Raw genomic sequence first — 24,192 nt, forward strand, 5'->3', positions numbered from 1 at the left:
GATGACAAATGTAACATTCACAGACACTGTATTCCCTTGGCCATCGAACGTAGGGCGTAGAGACCAGCCCGAAAGCTCAAGCATAGCACGAATACGCCCGGGGTCCTCTGGGATAGTTGGATCGAGAACTGATGTCGAGACATTGTAAAGAGCGCATGTCTGAGGATCTCTGTCAATGATGGTCACCCCGGCTAGATCACGGCCACTATTATTTGTATTGGTTGCATGGATAACAAGGTTAGGTCATCATTTGATTAGTGCTCCAGTAAATAGAAACAGTGGGAAGGGAGCAAGAACTCATGAACATGTCGAAATGAGATGCTTGAAAGCCAACTAAGATTTGGTTAAAGAACTTACGTCAAGGAGCCAATACCCCGAAGAGTGATATGGAATAGGTATTCATTATGGTTAAATGTCTCTGCAATCGACATGTTTTCGAATCGCTCATCCCAGACTTGCCTGCAGCCTGCAGACTCAATCACAGCGTTGATCTGCTCAACAGTCCAACCACCAGTGATGGTACCTTCCCCTCGAAGCATGGGCAAGCCAGCTCCAGAAATGATTCTGGAATAACTTTTGAAGCCGTTCTCACTCGAAATGGCTCGCCAACGATCTTCAGGACTTGAGGCTAAGACTTTAAACATGGCAAGAGCCTTTCGGGCAGTTTCGGAGTGTCGGTGAGGCAAGACCATCACAGGTGTGTATGTGACGAAAGAGCGATTCGAGTCGAGACTTGGAGCGGTGGAGTGACGCTTCAGGGCTGTTGGCATGGAGCCGCTAGCCCCGGATGGACGGCACAAGGATTGCAAAGAGACATTAGGATTACCGCGAATAGGCATTGCATTGCTATGTCGGGGTACAAATGCTGAAGGGCGGCTCAACAGCGTACTATGGCGGCGCGTTGTGGCTTCCATCATGGCAGAGGGAGATTTCATTGCCAAAGAGGCCATAGCCAACGAATTGGGCCTTGATGTGTCAACAGGATGGGGTGTGTTCTTAGGTGCCCGAAGCACAACCTTAACTTCAGGGGATGGCTGTGCAGTGTCAGAGTCCGAGGAGCCGTCCTTGCCGTCGACAGACGCAGGGGGGGTCAGTGGCGGAGTATTCGGTGTGATCAGTCCGATTGATCCTGACTCTGGGACCGCAAGTTGGTTAGTGCTGTTACTGTGATTGTTTCCAGAATATGCTTTCATCCTTGCCTCGGACTTTGGAGCCACAACAGGAATTGAGATGCGCTTCGAAGCCGTAGCTCTACGGCTATCGGTTGTCTCTGAAGCAGTGGTCTTGGCTAGGTTCAGCGGGGGGCGAGATTTCTCCTGCAGTCTCTCAGGCAACTTCTCTCGTGAACCCAGCTTCTTTGAGTGCATTGGCTGGGGACGAGGTGTCGTGGGCAAAGCTGGTGGCTCCTCCTTCTTCTTATGAGTGCCCTCAATGATGCCGCTTTTTCCAAATGCCGAAGAATCTCTAAAGAGGTCAGAATCGCTCATGAAAGAATTGCTTCCCGTGTACTCCTGACCGAAAGTAGAGTTTGGAACCATTAACGAATTACGTGTTGTTGGTGATCTTGCTGCTCCTGGACCATTCTGTTTCACACGTCTTTTTACAACCGGCTCCTCAATGGTTGAGTCTCCACTTTCATCCATGAAGCGTAGCTCGCGTCTAGCCTTGATAGGTTCAAGGAATGAATCATTTTGCTCTTCATCATCAGAGTCTGGGGGTAGAAGGAGACGATCCACTTTGACCGGCTCGCTGAGGCTGCGGTGTCGATTCGCAGTCTTAACGGCCGCAGCAACAGTTAATGTTGGTGGGCCATTCTTCCTGAGGTATGTCTCAACAGTGGTGATGGCCATAGCCCGCTTAATCAATGAACGCTTCGCAATGAACTTTGGAAGCCGGCTCAACAAGTCTGTTTGGATCACATATGTGATCTTAGTGATTGGAGGGTTAGAAGGAAGTGGCTGGATGACCCAACCAGCGAGAAAGATAATTGCCCTCACTTTTCCTGTCACCGCTGGGATTTTTGAAGACTCGACAGAGCAGGAAGCAGCATAAATCGTTCCATCCTTTGCAAACTCTATCCGCTCTACCATGGCGATATCACGAGTTCTGAAAACAATAATAAAAATTCGACACGTTAATATTGTTAATATTTAACACAGGCATGCAAATAAAATAAAGCACAAAAGACCAAAAGTCCAAAGAGCTAGAAATGAGCTTACTTTGCAGATAGTGTGCCCTTCATGACCATATACATAAGCGTTGTCGTATCGTTATACGTATCTATACAGCTAAGCTCATCATACCAATCGCTGCAGATGACAATAGAATAACAATAGTAATAAATAGATATATCAGTAAACTAGAATTATAAACATTGGTATACTGGTTTCCCGAACCAATCACATCAATTTTATATGCAGAGCGCGTTTAGAATCTACTTACTCCCATAGTTTTCTGACACTGACAATTGAAAATATATCTTGAGCTTTGAATCCACGGATGACATGTTCTCCTTTGAAGGCGGGATATTTGTGTTCACCATGACCCGGTATCGTTGCTGCACTCGTGGACTGATAGACAACACATCCAGACTTGTGCTTATCAACTTTTTTCCAGCCATCCGGCTTGGCTGCCATTTTGAGAAGCTCTATTGCTTGTGTGGATTGCTCAAGATGGTACTCTTTTGTTCGTTTCTGGGGATCCGGTGTATAGAATTGAGAGCGCAAATGCTCCATCTGATTATGGTAGTTGTCGGATTCATCACCACTTTGAGCACAGTCGAATTGATGCATAGGTGGACTGAGATCATTGAGGTGAATATTTGTTGCACTTTTAGCCAAGTTTGCGCTGCTTTTCCCCAAATTTGTGTTGCCTTTAGAAGGGATACTAACGCTTATAGGAGTGACATTGGTGGAGGGCATCTGAATATGTGCTTGGCTATGCAGAGTTTTTTTATGATGTTGCTCCAGGTATTCAAATGGTGGTTCAACTAGCTCTTCTGTTGGGAGTGGCTCTGATACCGGGAATGCACCACCCTGAATGCCCTTGGTCTTCTTCTTCTTGAGTGAGAACATCTTTTTTGTTGAGATATATAATTAGGCCCCAGTGGGAAACTCTGTGTAACTTTCACTCTCTTCCGGAGACCAGATAATGGTGTGAATGGAATAGGAGAGGTGAAACAGTAAAAGCCAGACAAGAGCAAAAAGCCAAGATAACTGGGAGAGGGCAGTGAGAGCAATTATGAACAGGGTGTGAGCAAAAAAGAAGACACCAGATGGTTGGAGCAGAGCGAATGGCTGATGGATGTGCTCAATTATTAAAACAAGCGGAAGCTGTTTGAGGATATTATTTATAACCGGCAACTAATAAAGCCGTCCAGAGAATTAAAAGAACACAGCTCTGAAGTGAAATAAATCCAGAAAAATATTAGCGATGGAAATTAAGAAAAGTATAATGAGGGGAGGGTATATGGACAGGACAAGAGCTGAAGAGGGAGAGCGAAAGAGAGAGGGAGACAAAGGGGGGCAATAAACGAGTTGCTTTGCTAATGCTGGTTGACGTTAAAAATGGACAGAGAAAAATAAAATGGACAACGCTGGTTGGGTGTTCCTGAAATGATGATTGTATGTCCTCGGCTGTGGTTGGTTGAAGGCAGGATGAAACTGAAACCAGATGTCTATACTAGTAATATGATGTATGAAGGAATGTATGAGGAAGAGAAATAAGGAGTCGAAATAAGGAATGGAATGGGACGTTAGAAGATGGGGAGAGGATGAGGATGGAGAAGAAAATGGGTGGTGTGAGTAAATAAAAGAGAGAGGAGAAGGAAAGAAAGTAGGGTTGTCGAAGGAACAAAGAAGCCCGTGCAAAGAGAAAGGAAGCAAAAAAGAAAGATGGAAGGTGCGGACAGCGAGGGAAGGAGGCGCGTGGGCAAGAGAAAGAGAGAAGAAAAGAAAGAAAAAAAAAAAAAAAAAAAAAGGTCGTTTACAACTACGAAGAAAACAGTAATAAAACACTTTTTTTTTCTAACGAATAAATGTCCGTTTCCGGAAAATAAAATAAATATATATATTATGCAGCACATTAAAACTAAGCTAAAACTATACTATAAACATGAACACAAGCACAAACACAAAACTAACAATAACCGTTGTTGGGTCCAGCTCTTTTTTTTACTTTTGATTGTCTGGCAACAATGATTTAGAGTATATATCATTGGTCATCAAGGAATGACCGGTTGATCTGCTTCTGCCTTGTCGATCGCCTCTTTTCCATGTCCAACGGACGCCTTTTCCTCCTACTTCCCTTCCCCCTGCTTGTCTACCCAATCCAGAGCTGCCATTGCTAACGACACAATCATGTCAGCAAGGTACTTTCCGTTGTTCTCATACATATCTTACATATACTAAAATATACGCCAAAAAGGAGACGTTGTGTAATGTGCATGAATATACAAGATGCTCAAATTGTTGCTCATCCATGGACGAATTGTTGCCAGCCATTTTAGCATTGACTGTTTATGATCGTAAATCCCTAGGAACTGGGCAATTGGTTTATTTGGGAGAATAGGTTTGTGGTCTCTTTCTTTTTTTTTTTTTTTTTTTTTTTACTTGCATGGGCATATAAACATGGAAAGATTTGAGATCTTTAGGATATGGTTTTATGGATTCTCCTTTTCATACAAATACGCCAAATGGCTAGGGCATAATCCATGTACTAAAAAAGATATCCAAAATACATTCACTTCCATTCATTCAAAAGAATATCATCTTTTCCTGCATATGAGGCTGTCGAATTAAGATCTTTTTTTTTTTTTTTTTTTCCTCAAGTAAAGAAAAAAAGAATCCAATCTGTTAAGTGTGAAAAAGAAGGTGAAAAGAAAGAAGATGAGCAAAAAGATACTGCTTCAGAAGACTGGTACTGGACAAGTTGTAAAGAAAAAAAAAAAAAAAAAAAAAAAAAAAAAAACAGGGGCTAGACTGTAGCAACATGTTCAATTGAACATTACAGACGTGTGCTTTTAATGTGTTTTGTGAACTGATGAACAAGATCTCGAGAACGATGTTTGACCATCCAAAATCCATTTACATTCAAGTATATACTTGTATACAATAAACAATATTATCCATTTGTGCCATGCTGCTTAGTTGATACAATTGCAGCTCACTCCCCACAACATGCAGTCCTAAATCTTAAATAAATGAGATGAGTTGAGAGCTTTTTTCTACTCGCAAATATATTCCAAGTTTGGGTTTGGGGGATTTGGAGGGCTTTGGGGGTGTAGAGGAAGAATTGGGGTGTAGAGTAAGGATCGGGGTGTAGAGGAAGGTGGGCCCACACAGGATGGTATAATTGCGATTTGTCAAACTTGATGATCCAAAGTAATCGGAAACAAACTGTCATTAAATATCTATGTATATATATATATACTATATAAACATGAACATGAATGTGTATATTTTTATGCGTACCCTCATTTTGACATGTTATATCCGTGAGCAAAGTATCCAAGCTTTGCATCATAACTAAAGCTCTTTTCTTTTTTAAAAAAATATCACACATGGCTACTGCTACTATCACTACTAACGTTATATTATTGAGAACCATTGCGGGAATGAGCAACAATTGACTAGCTCAGTTTAGTCCATTGCTCTTTTTTTTTTTTTTTTTTTTTTTTTTAAAAAAAAAAAAAAAAAAAAAGACTGGAATGTGTACATGTATAAATATAATATATATCCAGGGCAGAGTAACACGAACAACGTGGGTTTTGTTATTTCGTAAAAACAAGGATAAAGAAAAAATTGCAAAGGGAAGAGAAGTACGGCATTATGAAAGATGCTGACCCTTTTTTTTTAAAAAAAAAATATATATATATATATATATACATTTGTCAAAGTGCAGACGATGACCGAAGTAATAAATATGCATGTCTATGAATATACATGTATAACAATTATGCTGGCGACTTTTTCGACACTTCGCACGTGCATCCTTCATGATGCAAGCAGTTCTCAATAAACTCTCCCTTTATTGATACTGTATTTATTTTGTCAACTGATTAATTGTACATGTACGCATTCGCATTCGCTTTTATTAAAATATATGAATGATAATGAGCGTTGACATAATGGGTAAACGATGTTAATGATGGTGGTAACAAATAAATCTAGTATTGTGTGTTTTTTATATATATATATAAATGTCAATTGGATAGAAAATAAAAAAAACGATCATCTTACAAAAAAAGATCTTTTAGATCCTCTTTCGGTTTTGGCGTCTTAGTTTTTGAGCAGCCAGTTTGTTCTCTCGTTCCTTGGCCAACGCGATTTCTTTTTCCTTTGCAGCCAACCCGCCCTCATATGAGGCTTTGAATGACTCCATGAACCCAGGCTGCTTAATTGGATTCTTAGGCTTAGGATGATTAATCAATTGAGGGATGTTAAAGAAACGACGAACTGCAGGGATCTTGAAAAACGTAATCTGTCCAGCTGTAAAGACGTTCGAAGTCAGCCAATAGACAAAGATAGCCTATGGAATATTAATAGTAAAAATAAAAAAAGAGTATGCAGTGTTAAGAATATGAAGAAAGTTTCTCATGCATATACAGAAATAACCTCAGAAGGGGGTGACTGAACGACTTACAGCTGGAAAATTCATGGTCAAAGGGACCATGGCGACAGCCATAAAACGCATAACATTTTTAACAGCCTTAGGTTGAGCGACACCACCAGCTTCAGACCCCAGCTCCATGATAGCCAAAAAACCAAGTGATGACATAACCGGTAAGGCATAAGTAGGGTCTGCAACGGTAAGATCTGTGAACCATCCAATACCTCCTTCCTTGAACTGCGGTACAGGCAAGTGGGCCATGTCCCTAAGAGCCAAGTAAAATGAAATCATAATAGGCGCTTGCATCAAAGGAAGCATCAATGACTTGACGGGATTGCAATCGTGTTTAGCAAAGAGCTCCTGAGTCTGAGCTGAGAAGCGAGCCATTGCTGCAGTATCGTTATTCTCCTTGGCAAGTTTCATGTTCTCGGTCAAACGCTCCAACTGAGGCTTAACATTGTGAAGACGAGCTGTGTTCCCTTGCAACTTGACGATAAAAGGTACCAAAGCCGTACGAATCATAACTGTCGTTACAGCGATCGTTCCCCACCAAGGCAATCCAGTTGAAATATGCACAGCCTCCAGGACAGTTTCCAATCCTCCAACTGGTGTAAAGTGGACTAGGCCCATGGCCTTGAGATCGCCATACTTCATAGCGACCTGACCAATGGTGTCAGCATTCTGAGCAGCGACTTCTGAGATTGCAGAAGTAGTGCTGGCTGTAGCTGTAGCGACTGACCCCTCCGTAACGTTCCCAATGACATCGGCTGCTGAAGGGGAAATTGGGTCAACAGTAGTGGCACTAATAGCCTCCTGCTTAGAGTCGTTTGATGAGCTGCCGGCTGCAATGGAAGTAGGATCAATAAATGTAGCTTTTGATGTTTCCGTGGACATGTGGCGGTTCAGTCCTGCGCCCATAGCTGGGGTAACCATTTGTTTCATAACAGCTGACCTTGCACTCCACTGAGTCCTGATGTTAGCAGAACGGAGAGCATACTAACGACCGATTGATATTATAAAGAAAATTCCAATCTGCTTAGCTACTCTACTTAATCATCAGCTAAACAAATTTCTGCAGCCGGTCCATGATCGAAGAAAGGATGTACAAACGAGTTTGTGAGCTATGATTTCATAGTTCATGACTTACTTGTCTAAAAGTGGCCGATCTGAATAAGTATCGAGTCAGGAACAAAGAACAAAAAATGTGCTTAGACGTCTGCTGCAAGCGTCAGTGACAACTTTTTTTTTTATTTTTATAAAAAAATGTATGACACAAAGTCTGCTTACAGGACTGGCTGTGCACGGTTACTGAATCGGAGCATCGTTGACCTTGTTCTCGAGAGGACGAATGCAAAGGACGAAGAACAAGATCAACTGTACATTCCGAAGCTACTTTCTCCAAAATAAGTTCTTGTGACTATTCACTGGCAATGGAGTAAACAAATTCACGTGCTTTTTTTTCTTTTTTTTTTTTTTTTTTTTTTTTCAAACTTCATAATTTCAAGGCCCTTCTTTTCGTTCTGCAACCATTCACCTCATTGCCATGTCTTTTGCAGAGAAGCAGCTTGCCAAGTTTGGTTGGAAGAATGGTGAAGGGCTTGGGAAGAACAAGGATGGAATCAAGAAGAGTATTTCCGTCGTCAAGAAAAACGATACCAAGGGTGTAAGTCTAACATAATTTACTTTTTATTTTTTAGTAAACATATTGTAAAGTGACAGTTCACACTTGGTCCTAATGTTAACCTTTTTTTATCTAGTTAGGTGAAAAGCTAGACAAGTGGGATTTTGCTTGGTGGGATCATGTTTTTAACAAAGCAGCCTCCAATATTCAGATTAATAAGGATGAAACTGGCGAAGTCAAAGTTGAGAAGCAGACTACATCCGGCATTCAGCTGTCACGGATGGGCATCATCTCCACCTCTCGGCCTTCAGGACCATCACAGTCTAGCACTTCCTCGACACCGACCATGGGTAGTATGACTCCTCGAGATGAATATGCTCAAGATGACGCAGAGAAGCCGGCGCTCGTAGTAAAGCCAGCACCTTCGTGGCTTTTTGGGTTTGTTAAGGCATCCGCAAGCAGTGTAGTGGCTGAGGACTCTAAGAGGACAAATCAGGAATTCACTACTAGTGCTGATAGTTTTTCTGCTAGAGCTGGCTCCAATTACGAGGTATTGAAGGCTGCTGAGGCAGATGAGTTTAAGGATTACTCGATCAAGGTCACCGATCAAGAGCTATTTGAGGCCTGTGAAGGACGGACAGCTAGAAAAGGAGCCAGAAGTGAGCAGCCTGGAAAATTGGGTAGAGTCATGAAAGAATTACTGGTTGACAATGACTTGGAGAGGACTGAAAACTCCAGCAAAAAGGAAGAGAAAGCCAAGGATGAATCCAAGGATATGAGTGAGAAGGGGAAGTCGCCAAAGAAGGATGAGAAAGAAAAAAAGAAGAAAGAAAAGAAAGAGAGTAAGGGAAAGTCGAAGAAGGAGAAGAAGGAGAAGAAGGAGAAGAAGGAGAAGAGGGCAAAGGAGAAGAAGGTGAAGGTGAAAAAAGAGAAGAAAGAGGAAAAGGGAAACGACAAGCAGACAGGCGATTCTGAAAAGAAAAATCGAAAAAAGGACAAGAGTGACAAAAACCTATCAAAGAAACGCAAAGTGGATGAGTGCGAGCTGCACACATCAAAGAAGGCTAAGAAGTCCAAGAGCGAGTAGAAAATCCATTGCATTTTGATTACACATTTACATAGACTATTTCAATGTTCCTGTACTATATTATCGGCGCACCAAGACATACATAAAAGACTAGAGATTCGTCATTTGTAATTTATATCAGCATCATCATTTATACCACTGTTATCTACACTGTGAATGCGGATGAATCCATAGACATTTTGCAAAGTCTCGAGATCAGCCCTCCAAGTTGAATCAAGGATGTTACTCCTTCCAAAATTTTCATGTGTGTGAGACCAATTTCCTATGTGTTGATTTCCGCAGCTTTTTGTTAATTGTTTATCCTATGTGCAAAGCGATATCATACCATCTATTCTTTGTCCTGTAAAAGGCAAGTAATCGGAAACCTACCTTAATGTAATCCAGCTTCATATATTCTGGCATACCGTCATAAAACTTGACGACCCTAAATAATGTAGTGATAATGTCCACAGCACTGTATCCTTGACGCCAGAGTTGATGGAGCCCTTTGAGAGCATTATCGACATTGACTTGAAGACAGCTTGCAATAATTGCATTTACAACAACGGGATGAGGTTGGTCACAAACTTTAAACACATTCTCATCGTTCACAAATCCAAATCCTGACCATGTTGATTGTAAGTTGTTGATAGCCTGACGCATGTCGCCTTCTGCCGTAAAGATAAGAGCCTCTAATCCTTCGGCGGTGTACTTCACATTCTCCGCTTCACAAACTTCACGCAAACGTTGTAGAACCTGCTTATCTGTCAGCTTCGTATAACGGAGCATGGCGCATCGACTTTGAATGGGCTCGATAATTTTACTGGACTGATTACAGGCTAATGCGAAGCGTGTCGTGTTGGAATAAATCTCCATTGTACGTCGGAGTGCCTGCTGAGCCCCTGCTGTCATACTGTCGGCTTCGTCCAAAATAATGATCTTGTGGCGTCCTGGAGGAAGAGTCACCTTTTTTTGTGCAAATGTCTTGATCTTGTTACGAACCACATCAATACCACTATGAGAGAATAAAATAGATACAATAGTTGGTAAGAGACCTTCGCCTAGATGGTTTAATGAATCGTGTAAAAAGAAGCTCTTGGGGGCTATTACGGAGTTATTACCGATCATCAGAGGCATTAAGCTCCAACACACCTTCCTTAAAGGCAGGTCCAAGTAATTCATGCGCAAGACACAGTACACTTGTCGTTTTTCCAATACCAGGTGATCCCTGAAATTTCAATGGATTCATTGATTTGTTAACTGCCATGAATTCTATCCTCGCTAATCATTCCATTCATAGGCAACTTACTGAAATAATCATATGCGGCATATTTCCCTTATTTGCAATCAATTGCAAGCGCTCAACAGTTTCCTCATTACCAACAATGTCTTTGAGCAACTGTGGTCTATACTTCTCAACCCTACAAAATAATAGAATAGGAACCCAAAGGTAAGCTCTTAATTTAACAGCTCTTATTATTTTTTTTTCTTTTTTTCATGTTTTGAATGATTCAAGTTCAAGGTTTGTGCTGTATGTACTTTTATACTTCTATTACCATGGCAATTCAAAAGAGTCAATGTTTCCTTTGAATTGTGCATTGTTGTTAACGACCTGGGCTGCAGTGGATGACGATGCAATACTATTACTTGTCATGACTTTCGTAATTTTTTATTGCCTTGGAGTTGAATTGGGCGTTACTGAATTAAAAAAAAAAAAAAAAAAAAAAAAAAAAAAACAATTAAAAACACATAGCGCGACGTGGTTAAAAGAACGCCGCCATTTTAATAGTCGGATCTATTAAGGGTCCGATCCCAAAGCCAAATCGAACATTGCCCAATCGATCACTCCCACACCACACACCAACACATACAAAAAGTGAGCCAGTGTTCTCTTCCATCATCACTTTACAAGTCTCAACCACTTTCAACCAGCTTAATCATTCATTTAGCATGTCTACTCTTGTCAACCTCCAAATCGTCAATGACAAGGTCGTTTGCGGCCAGCATAAAAAAGAGGTATGCTCAGAATGTCATCAATCCTTTGCCGAGATCAACGACCTTACTCGCCATCTCAAGTCAACCAACGGTCAGGTTCCACCCCCTGGGACTATACTTCCCCTGCGGTCTCAACAGATTGCCAAGATGCGTGAGGATGGTAATGCGCACTTCCGTGCGCAGCGGCATCAGGAAGCCATCACTGCTTACACCAATGCCATCAATATTGCCTTTGATCGTCCTCTATGGGAGCCAACTGGTGTGGCACGTGAGGAGCTTGCTGTCTTGCTTTGCAATCGCTCTGCCTCCTATATTGCCCGCAAGGAGTGGGTCAATGCCTATGTCGATGCACAGGGCGTCATTGAGCTGAAGCGTCCATGGTCCAAGGGACATTTCCGTCTGGGCAAGGCTCTCTTCGGCATGGGACGGATCGAGGAAGGCATTGAAGCTCTTAAACTTGGATTGATGTTTGATCCCGAGAGTGCAGAGATCCAGAAGGCACTCAAAGAAGCAGAGGAATTGCTGTCTGTTGACGATGCGGAAGACAAGTAAAGTAGAGGAGAAAGTGAGGAAAATAGAAGATGAGGAAGAAGAATAGGAAGGATCAAGCCTAACTTGTAAGATAGTACGATATGAAGGGTTTGAATAACATTTATATACCCATTACTGGCTACGAAAGCAATGGAAACATTATGAAAACGAAAAAACGACGAGAGGAAGATAGAAAGTCGGCAAATATAAGCACAAATACTACATTACTCTTGACTGGCAGGTTCTGGAATAGAGAATAAAGACGAACAAGCACCCTTTTCGTGCCAAAGAGATAATGTTGTTTTTCCTTTTTACTGTTCCTTGGGACAAAGTGAACCACCCTTTTCCTTTATTGCCTATTCTGACTATGTGCGTTGAAAGAAGTGATTAGATTAGTGTATGAAACGGTCTGTGATGGAACAAATACATACGAATGTGCACGACCACTCATTCCTGTCTGCACAGATCAAAAAAAAACATTCAGGGTCAGTGAAATTAATAGACAAAAAACAATAAAAGTGCATGTCTCGAACGACTTCTGGTCACCTTTTCTTTCCTTCCCTTTCTCCCTTTTAGTTCAATCATTTACGCGGCCTGTGCTACTGAATTTGCATCCTACTCTCCTGTACACCTGCAGAATAATATACTCGACTCGACTGCTATATGAGTTAGTAAAGCGATCAAACAACAAAAGGATGCCTAAAAACAATCAATACCCAGGAATAGTCGAAGTGCTCAATCAGAGACAAACACAAACACAAGAACAGGCACAAACAACATATACCTTTTCGCTAGGGAAGCCCGGGTCGTTTAAAGCCTCTTGGGATCCGAGCTATACTCCCGAGCAGCAGACTCTTTTACCATTAACAGCTCAGTACTCTTCTCAGGAGCTGACTGGCAAATGTCACATAGGATTAGGTCAGAGCCAAGCTGCAGTCGTATCTAGCAATCCACCAACGTTTACTTCCCCGCGGTCATCAGCAAGAATCTCATACTCACGCCATACTCGCGTTAAGAGTATTGAATCTCAACAGACAAGTGCAATGAAGGAACATAATAGATTGCAGTCACTCTTTCAAAAGGCAAGATCTCAAGCTTCAGGCCATATTCACTTTGAGCAACAGTATCAGCAACCAGTCGAACCTCCGTTAACTGATTTTGAACCGACCACACATGCCTCTTCCAAACTGAATTCACCTCAATCACCGCTATCATGGCCAGTGAAATTCTCTGAAACACGAGGACGGATATTAAGTGAGTCAAATCAAGCTTTCGAAGGTAACACAGCGTCAAGCCGTCAATCGCGTCAAAACCTTGTCCGGTATCTCAGAGCTAAAGCTGAGGAAGCCCGACTCGAGCTGCTGGTATTGGAGCAGATGGAGAGAGATGTCCTTGCAGAGGGGAACGAAATAGGAGACTTGGATAGGATCTACAATGGATCTATTGGCAACCGTAAACAGTTAAACCCAATGCCACATTCGCCTAAGCTAGGTGTCTTTCCCCCCAACTCCAATAGGCGCGGAAGCCTAATACCCTCAGTACATCAGCAAACAGCACAACAACAACAACAACAACAACAACAACAACAACAACAACAACAACAACAACAACAACAACAACAACAACAACAACGACAACAACGACAACAACGACAACAACGACAACAACGACAACAACGACAACAGCTCAAGAGCCTATCTTCAATGGCGTCATTTAATCGTATCCTAGCCACAACACATTCTACTCAGATACACCCCACTGTTACAGAACGAGTATTCATCCCTAGGTCACCATCACTACCGGCCAGAATAGAAACAAGACCAGAATTATTCGTTACGTCAGATATGGCCTCACCTGCATTTAACCATGAAGGAAGGCAGCACTTTGTCCAATCTTTGTCTTCATCAAACCCGTCACTATCATCATCTCCAATCACCCCAGTCTCGCCATTCGACCGTGCACCTGGGTCCATTCTCGGGCATATTCAACAGCCTGCTCAATCCGGAAACCCGAAGTCAAGAAACTATACGGTGAATGCTGAGGCTTTTGAGAGAAGCTATAGCCCTGAAGATACTTTGCTTTACGATCATTTCAACGAAGCTGAAGAAGGTAAAAAGGCCATATTTCACTGCAATGCCAGCCAGACTTCAATAACAATCGAACTCACACTATGTTTGCTCCTGAATTCCTAGATCTCCGTGATATCACTTTATCAGAGATGATGAGCAAACACTTGGCACTGTTCAGTGATGATAGCGATGATCACAACATAAATATATCCCCTTGTAATAGTGCTTTAGATGGCCCTACTGAAGTGTACGTGCAAGATGAGAACTATGGATGCGAAATGATGGAAACTGCTCCAAATAGAACAGTCGATACAGCATTTGCGGACCAGACGTTCAATTTCATGTCTGAATTAGAGCGAGATTTTGATGAGCACGTGGAAGATATGATTCTCCCGCCCTCAGCAGAGACTGTCGACAGCCTGTCGTTCATGGGCCGCAATGCCCTCGAACATCCACTACAGTATGACTTACCAGACACTCCAGACCCAAAGGAAGTCGAAGGTTCATGTTGGCACCAACATTCAGTGACGTTCCGAAAGGATTCTATCTTTGTCGAGTCCTTAAAGTCACTACCTCCGCTGCCTCTATCGCCTGAATCTGACCGTACCTCAAAAGATGACGCATGCTTTATATCTATTAACCTTCCTTCTATCACTACGTATTCTACGGAACAACAGCAGGAACATTCAAAGCCCCAACTTGCCGTTACAGTTACTAGTAGAGGCAATCGACCAGTTCTCCTTCCTACGCCTGTCATCACATCACGAAAGTGTGATCCAAAGAAACTAAGGCAACAAGGCGAATTGCGAGACAACCAATGTCAGCAACAGCGCCAGCACTCATACTCCAAGTCCCCTCGAAGTCCGATCACTCCTATCAAAATATATGGCGCAAATATTGCGACTTGCAAGAGTATCGATGCAAGCATCAGCACGCCTTGCTCCTCTATTCCATCCCTGACGCCTCGTGAAGGACAGCATCATGATTCATTCTTAGATGTAGCTACTCCAGCGTCAGCCCACAGCTCCGCCAGGGAAGACTTTACTTTCGACGAGTACGTCCCAGCAAAAGAGATTAGTAATAATGCTTCAAAAGACAATACCTCGCCGCCCATTTTGCCAGACCACTTGACACGTGGAGGCAGCGCGAGGATCATGAAAGAGAAGAGACATATCATCACTGGGAAGAAGGAAGCCACTAAAAACGCCAACATCGTATCAACTGTAACAACTAAAGGATTGTCATCTACTAACCAGCTGCTGGACATGATTATTGTTCACCCTTCAAGTGTTATGACTCTATCCGAAGATCCTGACAACCTGGCAGGTAGCTGCGATAACCTATTTTCGCCTAGGCTCCCTCTCTCCCCGGCCTCCAGCTGCTCAACAGCTACTCAAAGTTCACTAGGTTCTTCTTGGTTCTGTTCCTGGCCATCTTCCTCCAGTCAATCCAGAGCTACCTCCTCTACTTCATCTTATTCGTCGGACCATCTACAACAACAGCAACAACCGCAGCAATTAAATCATCCATCCTATAGTAACGGATACCGGTCACGGCTTCCACCGACACTCTTAAATGCTAGAAAACCTACTATGGGAATCAATCTCAAGTCGCGCAGCATGTCCTCGTTTATCAATCGTCAAGACGGTTGGCTGGGGTTTCAGGCCTTGGATATGGTGATCCTGGCCTCAGGAAGATGTCATATTGTCGTGGTGACGCGGTCCAACCAAATCTACTCGTGCTGGGAGCCCAACAACAAAAGCGAAGGGATACCTCTACCCGCTGGGGAGGCCGGCGAGAAAGAGATTGAGGAGACACTGGGGCGGAAAATTAGGACGCAAATTGCTCCTTCTCTTATCGAAAACACTGCTCTTCAGCCTGGTTTGGTTGAAATCCGATTGACTTCAAAGACTTTTGTCGATACACTACAATATAAAATCACCAAGGTTGTCTGCTCAGATACTGCCACATTCTTTCTGACAGAAAATGGCGACCTATGGGGGTGGGGAGCATTTGAGGTACCAGAAAAAAAAAAAAAAAAAAAAAAAAAAGCAACTACAAATATATACTGACTGCTATTTGTTTCTCTTCCTTTTTGAAAAAAAAAAAAAAAAAAAAAAAAAAGGATGCTAATGGCAAGCAGATTGGAATCTTTGGCCGAAGGGATGCTCCATATCCCACCCAGGTTTGCTCACAACATATTAAAGATGTCGCTTGTGGACGCAACCATATTATCGCTTTGACTTTCAGTGGCGAGGTTATCTCTTGGGGTTCTAATAGCCATAGCCAACTTGGACGGCGATGCAACTCTGTAGATAAAAATAACCCGTTTACTTCTGCCCAGTCCTGGAACCGAATTTTGGATCAATCTCAACATTATGGTGAACACGCAAACATCGACTTGTTTCCGTATTATATTGATAACCTCCCACCAAATATTATCGGTATTGGCTGTGGTAAATTGTCATCATTCGCTTGGGATGAAGAGAAACTTTATGGATGGGGTGATAACACTTATGGCCAATTGGGACGTACCCCTAGTGTTACAGCGGCAGTTCGTTTGAGGTTACAGCACCAGCATCAGTATCAGTATCAACAAAATGGAGCGAATGTACCAGATACTTCAGAGTTTGTGAAAGATACTATTCAGGTTCCGCAGGAAATATTCTTGCACTGGAAGGGCAGGTCTCTGAAGCAAGTTCAAGGTGGAGAGCGCCATACCGTGGTTTTGACTCTTACCGGGTTAATAATAACAATGGGCAATGATGATTACGGTCAACTTGGCGTAAAATCTTCAACAACGTTACCATTTTCTTCTGGAGCATCTTCTGAGGCACCATCTGTAGGCATGCCTTCGAATTTGTGCGCAAACTCCGGTGATAGTGACAGTAGTGATAGCCTGCTAGATATGGAAGGGAATGTCACGGCAAACTCGACAAACATGGGGATATTTAAGCCCAAGACGCGTTTGTTCCCGACGTTAGTGCGCATCGGTCCAAGGGCCAAAGAGATTCGCTGTGGCGACTTTCACACAGTGACATGCAGCGAGAACGGGCAAATGTTCATTTGGGGACGTGGCTACGGAGGCATACTTGCGGTCCATAATATGCCAAATTTCCCTCTTAGTGAGAGTAGCTCCTGCGAAAACATCTCCATTATCAAACCATCTTCTGTCAAGAGGACACGACGGATTGTCGCCGTCTCTACCATGCAAGCTGACGCCTCCATTGCACTTTTTTCAAATGACTTTTAACTTTTCAGAAGAAAAAAAAAAAAAAAACTTCGGCTTTTTTATTATTACTATACAAGTTTGCTCAAAATATTATAGCTCAGACTTCTCAAAGGGAGAAGTGTTTTTAAGCAACGTGAAGGTTCTGTGGCACATGGCTATTTAGTCCTCATCACAATTCATATCATCCTCGTCAGAGGCAATATCCATTGACTGAGAGCCAGAGGCAATGTCCACTGACTGAAGGCCAGAGCTGTGGCCTGTAGAGCCATTTTCCTGGGGTGGTGGAGGCGGTGGGGGTGGAGGAGATGGAGAATAAGATGGTGGTGGGGGAGGCGGTGGTGGTTGTGCATAGAACGGAGGCGAGTGCGCGGGCGGAGGGGGCTGCATAGAAGGAGACGACCATGGCTGAGGAGGCGATGTCGGTATTGATGCTCTTGCTCCATAGCTGCTTGCGCCACTTACACTTACACCAGGTGGTCCAATCGGAGACGTTGTAGAGCCACCAGATGAACCCTGAGAGGTACTACTCTGTCGAATCTGCGCTAATATGTCTGGATATGCCGACCGTTTCCGACGTAGCTCTTCTTCGTGCTTTCGCATCTGATCCTGCATCATTTTCTGGTTCTGTTGCTCAAATTCTTGCATCATGATTGCATGTTCCCACAAAGGACAGCCACTATCACGTACTTCACGGTTTCGCTTTAATGCCTCCTGGCGCTTCTGTAGAATCTCCTGAGTTCGCTTCTGTTCTCTCAAATAGGCCTCGCGAGCAATTTCCTTCTTGCGCTCTTTCTCCGCTTCTAGACGCTTTATCTCTTCTTGGCGTCGACGTTCGTTTTCTTCACGCGCCTCACGCTCTTTGCGAAGCTGCTCATCCTGAAGTTGTTGTTCCTGGAAATTTAATTTATCAGCGCAAAGTATTAACATTTGTGTAAACAAGACTAGCGACATCATTAAAGTAATGAAAAGTACATAGCGTAAGCTAGTTCCATTCCCCCCAAAGGTATTACCTTTTCTTTTTTGGCTTTCATATCTTTCTGGAACTGCTCCCAAGCGAGATCCGCTTTTTTACTACCTCCATCAATTGCAGGCAACGGGTTCGATATATTAGCAGGTAGAGAGTCTGATGTGAATGCTGCCCAATGCTCCATATTTTCTAGCTGTGTTGCCTCATGAATTGTTTCCTTAAAAGAAAAAAGAAAAAAAAAATGTGAAAAATGTGAAAAATGTGAAAAATGTGATAAATAAGGTACAGGCACATGCACTTCTCTATGGCGCAAAGTATTCTCACAACTTACATCGCTTCTCTTACGACTATAGCCTTCAGATTCTCCCGTCGACTTTTTGATTGAAGGCTCTGCCACATCAAGGTCAAGAGAGGCGACATCAAAGGACATGGTGGCTTTAGAGCTTGTTAGTTGATTGAGCCAGGGCTTGTCTTGCGGAATTCTTTTTGGGTGAGAAATAGGTGGAGGAGATACTGGGTGAGATGGAGTTAATGACTCAGCCTTTTTCCGTTTTGTTAAATGACGAGACGCCGATGCGGGTGCGGGTGCGGATGCGGGTGCGGGTGTGGATGTGGAAATGGAGGATGATTTTTCTTTAACGGGTGCTGGCGATTTCCGTGCTTGTGGGGATGTTGATACAATCTATAACAACCGAAAGAACCATGGATAAGCATGCTATACATATCAATAACTATATGTATTATATTCAATCCCGCGAATAATCTACCTGCGGCTCAATATCCGACTCTGTAGGTAGCGAGGACAATGAACAAGACCGTGGAGAAGAAGAAAAAAAAATTAGGACCCATAACAGTGAAGTGTTCAGTAAAGAGTTCTGAAAGCATCTCAATTGCAAATGATACTATTTAGGTTTGTCTTTTAATTGTAGCCGGGCAAAAAAAAAACGTAATCCTGTAAAATGTGTTGTTTCAATACGCCAGTTGATCGATAAACAGTAGATATGGTGAAATCCTTGGATTCCAGAGATCTCAGATACAAACTCACAAATAAAAGAATAAGATCAATATGATTTGCGTAAAATTTGTTGCTATTGTTACCTGAATCATCACTATCCGATCCTGAGCTGGAGCTGTCAGTTGCACTTGAGAAATTACCATTTTGTGGAGTATAAGTATCTAATAACAACGAATTGCAATATTAATAAAACTTACTCGCATAACAAGATGGCAATATCCGTATCCTATGGCTACTGTCATACCTTTGTTATGGGCTTCATGATCTAGTTTTTGGAGAGTGCGCTCAAGCTCTGTGATTTTCCTCGTAGAGTCTTCCTCCGTGTATTGAACCTTCAATTTCTTAGGGACTGGTTTTTTCTGCTTTGGTGAATTCTTTTTGACATATTGATACAGTTTAAAAAGCGTGCGAGGATCCAAGGAATCCATGTCCAGCTCTATTTCTTCCTGACCACCATTCTATTTTACAAGGTAAAAATTGAGTTAGCCATTAAAATAAGTATACAAATCATCAAGATCCTGTGCATTTTTTTTTCGGGGGGCGGGAAAGAAACATGGAGCGCTTTCAATTACATCACGCAAGTGAGGCATGCTATCGTGAATAATCTGCACAATCTTGCCGAGTTTTTCTCCCTCGAAGCTATTGATGCTATCACTGAGCTCTTTCTTTTGCTCGAACGTGATAATTGGGATGTCGTCTTCGTCTTCGTCTTCATCACTGCTAAAATATACTGGTCGAGACCTCTTTGTACTAGATTTCTTTTCTGGAACTCTTGCTAATGATTTTTGTGCTTTTGATGTCGACTTGGATTTGGATTTGTCTTGATATGTTTTGGGTTCTGGTTTTCTGTCTCCTTTTTCACCTTTCACCTTTTTCTTCGTTGCCTTCATTGACTCCAGCTCTTCTGCCAAAGTCCTGAGATGTCTCTCCATTTCTGCAATCTTCTCGTCTATGTCACCGGGAGATGCAAAAGCAAAATACCAAATATCAGCACCAACAAGTTACTATTTAAATATCGGAACAGCAAAATAAAAAAGAACATTGTTTCCACATTGTATGTGAGATACCTGAAGAGTCCTCATTATTATCTTCATTCTCATTTTCATTCTCATCTTCGGAGTCAACAGCAACCTCTTCAACAAGCGGGGGCGATGGCGTTCGGGGTCGCTTTGCCCAGAGCTGTTCAAAGAGCTGCTGCATCCTGCGACCCATAATATGGACTGGATTATCTGGGGCATTAAACGTAAAACAATTGCTCAAAACGAGTTGGATATCATCCCTGAACTGGCTTGCTCTGTCATATTCATCTGCCTCAAGTTTTTTGCGAATGGTCCCAACATCCATTGGATGCTTAATGATCTTTGGATAATCTGGGATCATGAGTTTCTCCCAGTCAACAGGTTCCATGAATGGAAACATGAATTCTGCATGTGTCTTTTTTCCAAGCTCCTTCAAAATATAGTCGTGGCAAAACTTTAGCTGTGGGTCGGATTTCCACCTTGCTGCACCTTTTGATTTCGTAGAAATCCCTGTTGGAATCTCTTTTGAAGGGGCGTGAATGTCCCGTTTTGGTCGCCGCTCCTCTGATTCCTCTCGTACTCGTTCCATTTGCGTCAGTGTAGGCACTGCTGTTGAACCAGGGGTAACAAGCTGGACAGGGATAAGCTTGGGCTCCTTTTTCTCTTTCTTGGCCAACTCCTTCTTTGACTTTAGCCCTGAAGATGGCTTTTTCGGCGTTTCTTTCGCAGCAATCGAATCCGCAGTATTTTTGACATTCTGCAAATGGAAGTCTCTATGAGTGAGCTACCATTATTATCTTTCAGCAGATAACAATGCCCAGATAAGGTTACTTACTTCAGTTGAAAATCGACGCAAAAGCTTGGTGTATGCATTTTTCAATCCCGTCGCGGCTTGGGAAACAGGTGCATCAATTCCATTATAAAGATAGCAGTTGTCGAAAATCAGTTGAATATCTTTCCCAAAGTCCTCTGTTGTTTCGTACTCCAAACTGTTTAGCTTACGCTCGACCGTAGATAAATCCATTGGGTTTTTGATAACACTGGGATAGTCGGGAATATTGAGCAAAACAGGATCAACGGGAACGAGAAATGGAGCAGCGTCACGATGCTTCTTCAACTCCTTGATTATGTTACCGCAGTTCTTCAGTTCCTCCCGTGTCATTCCAGTTTTCCGAACTCCATTTGCAAACTGCAATATAGGATTAGAAAGCTAAAGGATATTACAAAAAGGAGAAGAGAATCATTTAATTTTTAAATAGTCGAGCGGCTGGTAGGCATATTGAGCCCACTATAGATTGCATTGCGCGTGCCACAAATGCATGGCCACGCCATCAATAGAGGGTACTGATGAAAACCCAACCTTTGTGGCTGATGGAAAAGCGCGTTGTGATTGTAAGTCGTTGGGTGGCCGCATATTGATTGTGCCAACTTGAACACCAGCCGTAGTCAGATCAGGATAACTGTTAGAGGAAGGGTAATTATAGCTCATTGATGTTACAGGATTGCCATTTGATTCAATGGCGGAATGGGTTAGGTGGCTCTGCTCTCCTTTCAATCTGTTTGGCGAATTGTCGTTCGGGTGGTACATTTCAACAGCACAGGATCTATAATGATGAGAAGCGACATGCGACGCTGTAGATCATGAAAGAAGGCTGAATGCTGTCATTGGTGTAGCGTACTGATGATCTTACAAAGCACGCAAGGACAGGTGCTATGCGTGGCTTGTGCTCAACCACGTGATAATAGGAATTCTTTTTTGCGTGAGCAACCTAGAAGAGCCTATTATCGAAAGCAAAAGAGATTAAGTGAGTCAAAGCTACTTAAGGGAAGGAAAAAGGAGTAACAGAACATAACTCTACTCTTTCTTTTTCATAAAAACGAGCTGCAAGCCTGTGGCTTCATTACGGCGGCTCTTGCCTTGTTAGAGAATTTAATGCTTTGTCTCGTTAAAAGAAAACAGTAAACAACATGAGATTTATATTATTACACGGAGACGAGCGCTGAATACATGAGCAGATTTGGCTCAGTATGTAGGAAGCGGTTTGAAACATGAGGTGACTAGACCCTTGTCAAGAAACAACAACAAAAAAAGGTATTTTTTGTTCTTCAGATAATGGGTTCGGATGCCGCTCTCTGCTTCAACAGCTCCAGTACATTTGCCTTAAAGTAGAGACATTCATTGGCTTACAAGCCCCCGGCATCAATGGGGAGATATGAGGAGCATTGTCAATTGTGCCTATTGCTTGGAGTGAAAGCTATTTAATCACTCTCCTCCTGCTGGAGCCTTGTTGAGGTCTCGTACAGTACCTTATGGGATGGGGGTACGAGAGTGGAGTGGCCTTGCTAGTCTTTTGGTGTATGTGGATTTAATATTCGACATAAGTCTACAAAATGGATGAGTATGCAATAGGATATACTAAACCGCAACAAATAAATAATATGATAGTAATAACAATGAAGTGAGGTACGTAGGGACGACCACGGCTGAGAAAGCTAAACACCGACACATTTAAGCGTCTATCCTTGGGATTTGTTATAGTCATGGGGAAGACGGGAATCGGCGTCTTCGGAACAAAATTGGAGAAGAGTGTCATAAAAAACAAATCCAGTGCTGTAAGGTGGCATGTGCATAAAACAAATAAGCATCTCCATTGTTTGGTTAGTGGCGCCTTCTCATGACAAACCAATAGCTTGCTTCTTTATTCGGCCGGTGGAACATGCTCTTAACCCGCCCTTCACTTCTTTGCATTGGGTTGTTCGGAGAGGGCCAAAGCATATTCTATTTCACCTTGGCCATACCCTCAAAAAAAAAAAAGACCGGTAACATTGTTAGGGATGCGACTCAAAGCGAATTTTCTTGTAGTTACTTGAGGCGCACTGTACGGCTGCTTTTCATCCAAGAGTACCCTTTTGTTTTGTCTATCGGTTCATCCAGAGCATATCTCAAAGCGCGATTAAGATCAAGGTTTTAATAACTATTGATAATACTAAGCGAAGGATGAAAAAGATAAAAGAGAATCAAACGGGGATCGCAATATCACGCATTGCCTGAGTCTTTATTAGCTTTCCTACATTCTATATTAAGGCTGTTGCATGGACTACAGTACCAAGTCTAGGACGCTAGTATACCATTTATTATTACCATTTCACACATGTCCGTGTGTTGTTAATACTCAATTAGGCAGGATATGCAACATCCAAAGGCAGTATGTACGCCATCTTCGATGACAAAGAAAAATACGCGTATGCCCTCAACACACAAGTAGCAATAGGAAGTGCTCCCCTAAGCCCTTCCAGGACGCACTGCGCCAGCAAGCTGGGGAAAAAACTAGTTTCTGCTAGTGGGACCGTACATCAACAACCTCGCTGTTCGACTTCAGCGCCGTCTTCACCTGGGAGGCAGCTGGCAAATTCTGTTACAACTGTGGCAACCTTACCCAGCTGTCTGCAAAGTGTAGGACACCACGGTCTTTGTACCTAGAGGCGGTCTTAATATCAGATATGATAAAATGATAAACTTTGGGGTCAGAACGGATACATATGTTATAGAGCAACGGAAGGCCAGTTGAGAATTAAATACACGTATTCCAAGCGATGAGAAACCCTTCGTATTAGTTTTTATTTTTTATTTTTTGATAGCGAGGACCCACAAGGCCATGTAGAGTTTGTTATGATGTCAGCTCTGCAAATGGTGTGCCCCATTGCTGGGATGGCAGATAAAGCGGTATCTAATAATCGACCGAAGCCGCAACTTTGTACTGCTACAGTAACAGTACGACATCTTGTTCATAAACCACGTCAGCATTGAGTAAACTTCCTTGGTGCTCTGGAGATCTGCGGCATGGCTCTACCCTACTTAACCTGCTGTGTATGAAGGTCACCCTTTAGCCGCAGTCCTCAATTATCAAAGATTTACAACTTCCAGGCGCTCCATCACCGCCAATTCCACCTGCTGTCGGCAGCTTGCCGCCATCTGCTGATCTGCATCGTCTTCACGCCTGCTGCTCATTGTTATCCTTAGTGAAAGCCAAAGAATTCATCTCTGCTACGTCTGTGGCTTCTAATGCA

The 24,192-nt window shown here is 42.7% G+C and overlaps 7 protein-coding genes across 7 annotated transcripts; 3 read left to right on the plus strand and 4 right to left on the minus strand.

Annotated features, from left to right (window-relative positions):
• Nucleotides 1-27: 27 nt before the first annotated feature.
• Nucleotides 28-3,074, minus strand: BCR41DRAFT_402467 (hypothetical protein; the record flags this gene model as incomplete). Its single annotated transcript, XM_022029315.1, has 4 exons — nucleotides 28-205; nucleotides 358-2,106; nucleotides 2,220-2,309; nucleotides 2,443-3,074. Coding segments are annotated over 4 exons (2,649 nt in total), but the record flags the coding sequence as incomplete, so codon positions are not given.
• Nucleotides 3,075-6,252: 3,178 nt separating this feature from the next.
• Nucleotides 6,253-7,263, minus strand: BCR41DRAFT_315332 (60Kd inner membrane protein-domain-containing protein; the record flags this gene model as incomplete). The annotated part of the gene is made up of 2 exons (XM_022021210.1): nucleotides 6,253-6,528; nucleotides 6,643-7,263. 2 exons carry the CDS (start codon nucleotides 7,261-7,263, stop codon nucleotides 6,253-6,255), a joined length of 897 nt encoding a protein of 298 aa, XP_021875211.1.
• An 857-nt stretch (nucleotides 7,264-8,120) lies between these two features.
• Nucleotides 8,121-9,413, plus strand: BCR41DRAFT_426981 (hypothetical protein). The gene is made up of 2 exons (XM_022030808.1): nucleotides 8,121-8,272; nucleotides 8,367-9,413. Exons 1-2 carry the CDS (start codon nucleotides 8,153-8,155, stop codon nucleotides 9,315-9,317), a joined length of 1,071 nt encoding a protein of 356 aa, XP_021875212.1. The 5' UTR covers nucleotides 8,121-8,152; the 3' UTR covers nucleotides 9,318-9,413.
• On the minus strand, nucleotides 9,365-10,990 carry BCR41DRAFT_365424 (P-loop containing nucleoside triphosphate hydrolase protein). The gene is made up of 5 exons (XM_022026160.1): nucleotides 10,853-10,990; nucleotides 10,606-10,717; nucleotides 10,418-10,524; nucleotides 9,687-10,311; nucleotides 9,365-9,579 (listed from the first exon to the last, which is right to left on the minus strand). The coding sequence occupies exons 1-5, from the start codon at nucleotides 10,948-10,950 to the stop codon at nucleotides 9,463-9,465; spliced, it is 1,059 nt and encodes a 352-aa protein (XP_021875213.1). The 5' UTR covers nucleotides 10,951-10,990; the 3' UTR covers nucleotides 9,365-9,462.
• A 295-nt stretch (nucleotides 10,991-11,285) lies between these two features.
• BCR41DRAFT_296600 (hypothetical protein) lies at nucleotides 11,286-11,768 on the plus strand (the record flags this gene model as incomplete). The annotated part of the gene is made up of 1 exon (XM_022020437.1): nucleotides 11,286-11,768. A coding segment is annotated over one exon (483 nt), but the record flags the coding sequence as incomplete, so codon positions are not given.
• A 749-nt stretch (nucleotides 11,769-12,517) lies between these two features.
• On the plus strand, nucleotides 12,518-17,144 carry BCR41DRAFT_402472 (hypothetical protein; the record flags this gene model as incomplete). The annotated part of the gene is made up of 3 exons (XM_022029316.1): nucleotides 12,518-13,931; nucleotides 14,015-15,909; nucleotides 16,017-17,144. 3 exons carry the CDS (start codon nucleotides 12,518-12,520, stop codon nucleotides 17,142-17,144), a joined length of 4,437 nt encoding a protein of 1,478 aa, XP_021875215.1.
• Nucleotides 17,145-19,183: 2,039 nt separating this feature from the next.
• Nucleotides 19,184-21,900, minus strand: BCR41DRAFT_249771 (Bromodomain-containing protein). Its single transcript, XM_022020174.1, has 5 exons — nucleotides 21,485-21,900; nucleotides 20,960-21,334; nucleotides 20,173-20,881; nucleotides 19,350-20,054; nucleotides 19,184-19,266 (listed from the first exon to the last, which is right to left on the minus strand). Exons 1-4 carry the CDS (start codon nucleotides 21,710-21,712, stop codon nucleotides 19,588-19,590), a joined length of 1,779 nt encoding a protein of 592 aa, XP_021875216.1. The 5' UTR covers nucleotides 21,713-21,900; the 3' UTR covers nucleotides 19,184-19,266; nucleotides 19,350-19,587.
• Between the last annotated feature and the right edge of the window lie 2,292 nt (nucleotides 21,901-24,192).

This window comes from Lobosporangium transversale (genome assembly GCF_002105155.1).
Source record: "Lobosporangium transversale strain NRRL 3116 chromosome Unknown BCR41scaffold_91, whole genome shotgun sequence".
NCBI lineage: Eukaryota > Fungi > Mortierellomycota > Mortierellomycetes > Mortierellales > Mortierellaceae > Lobosporangium > Lobosporangium transversale.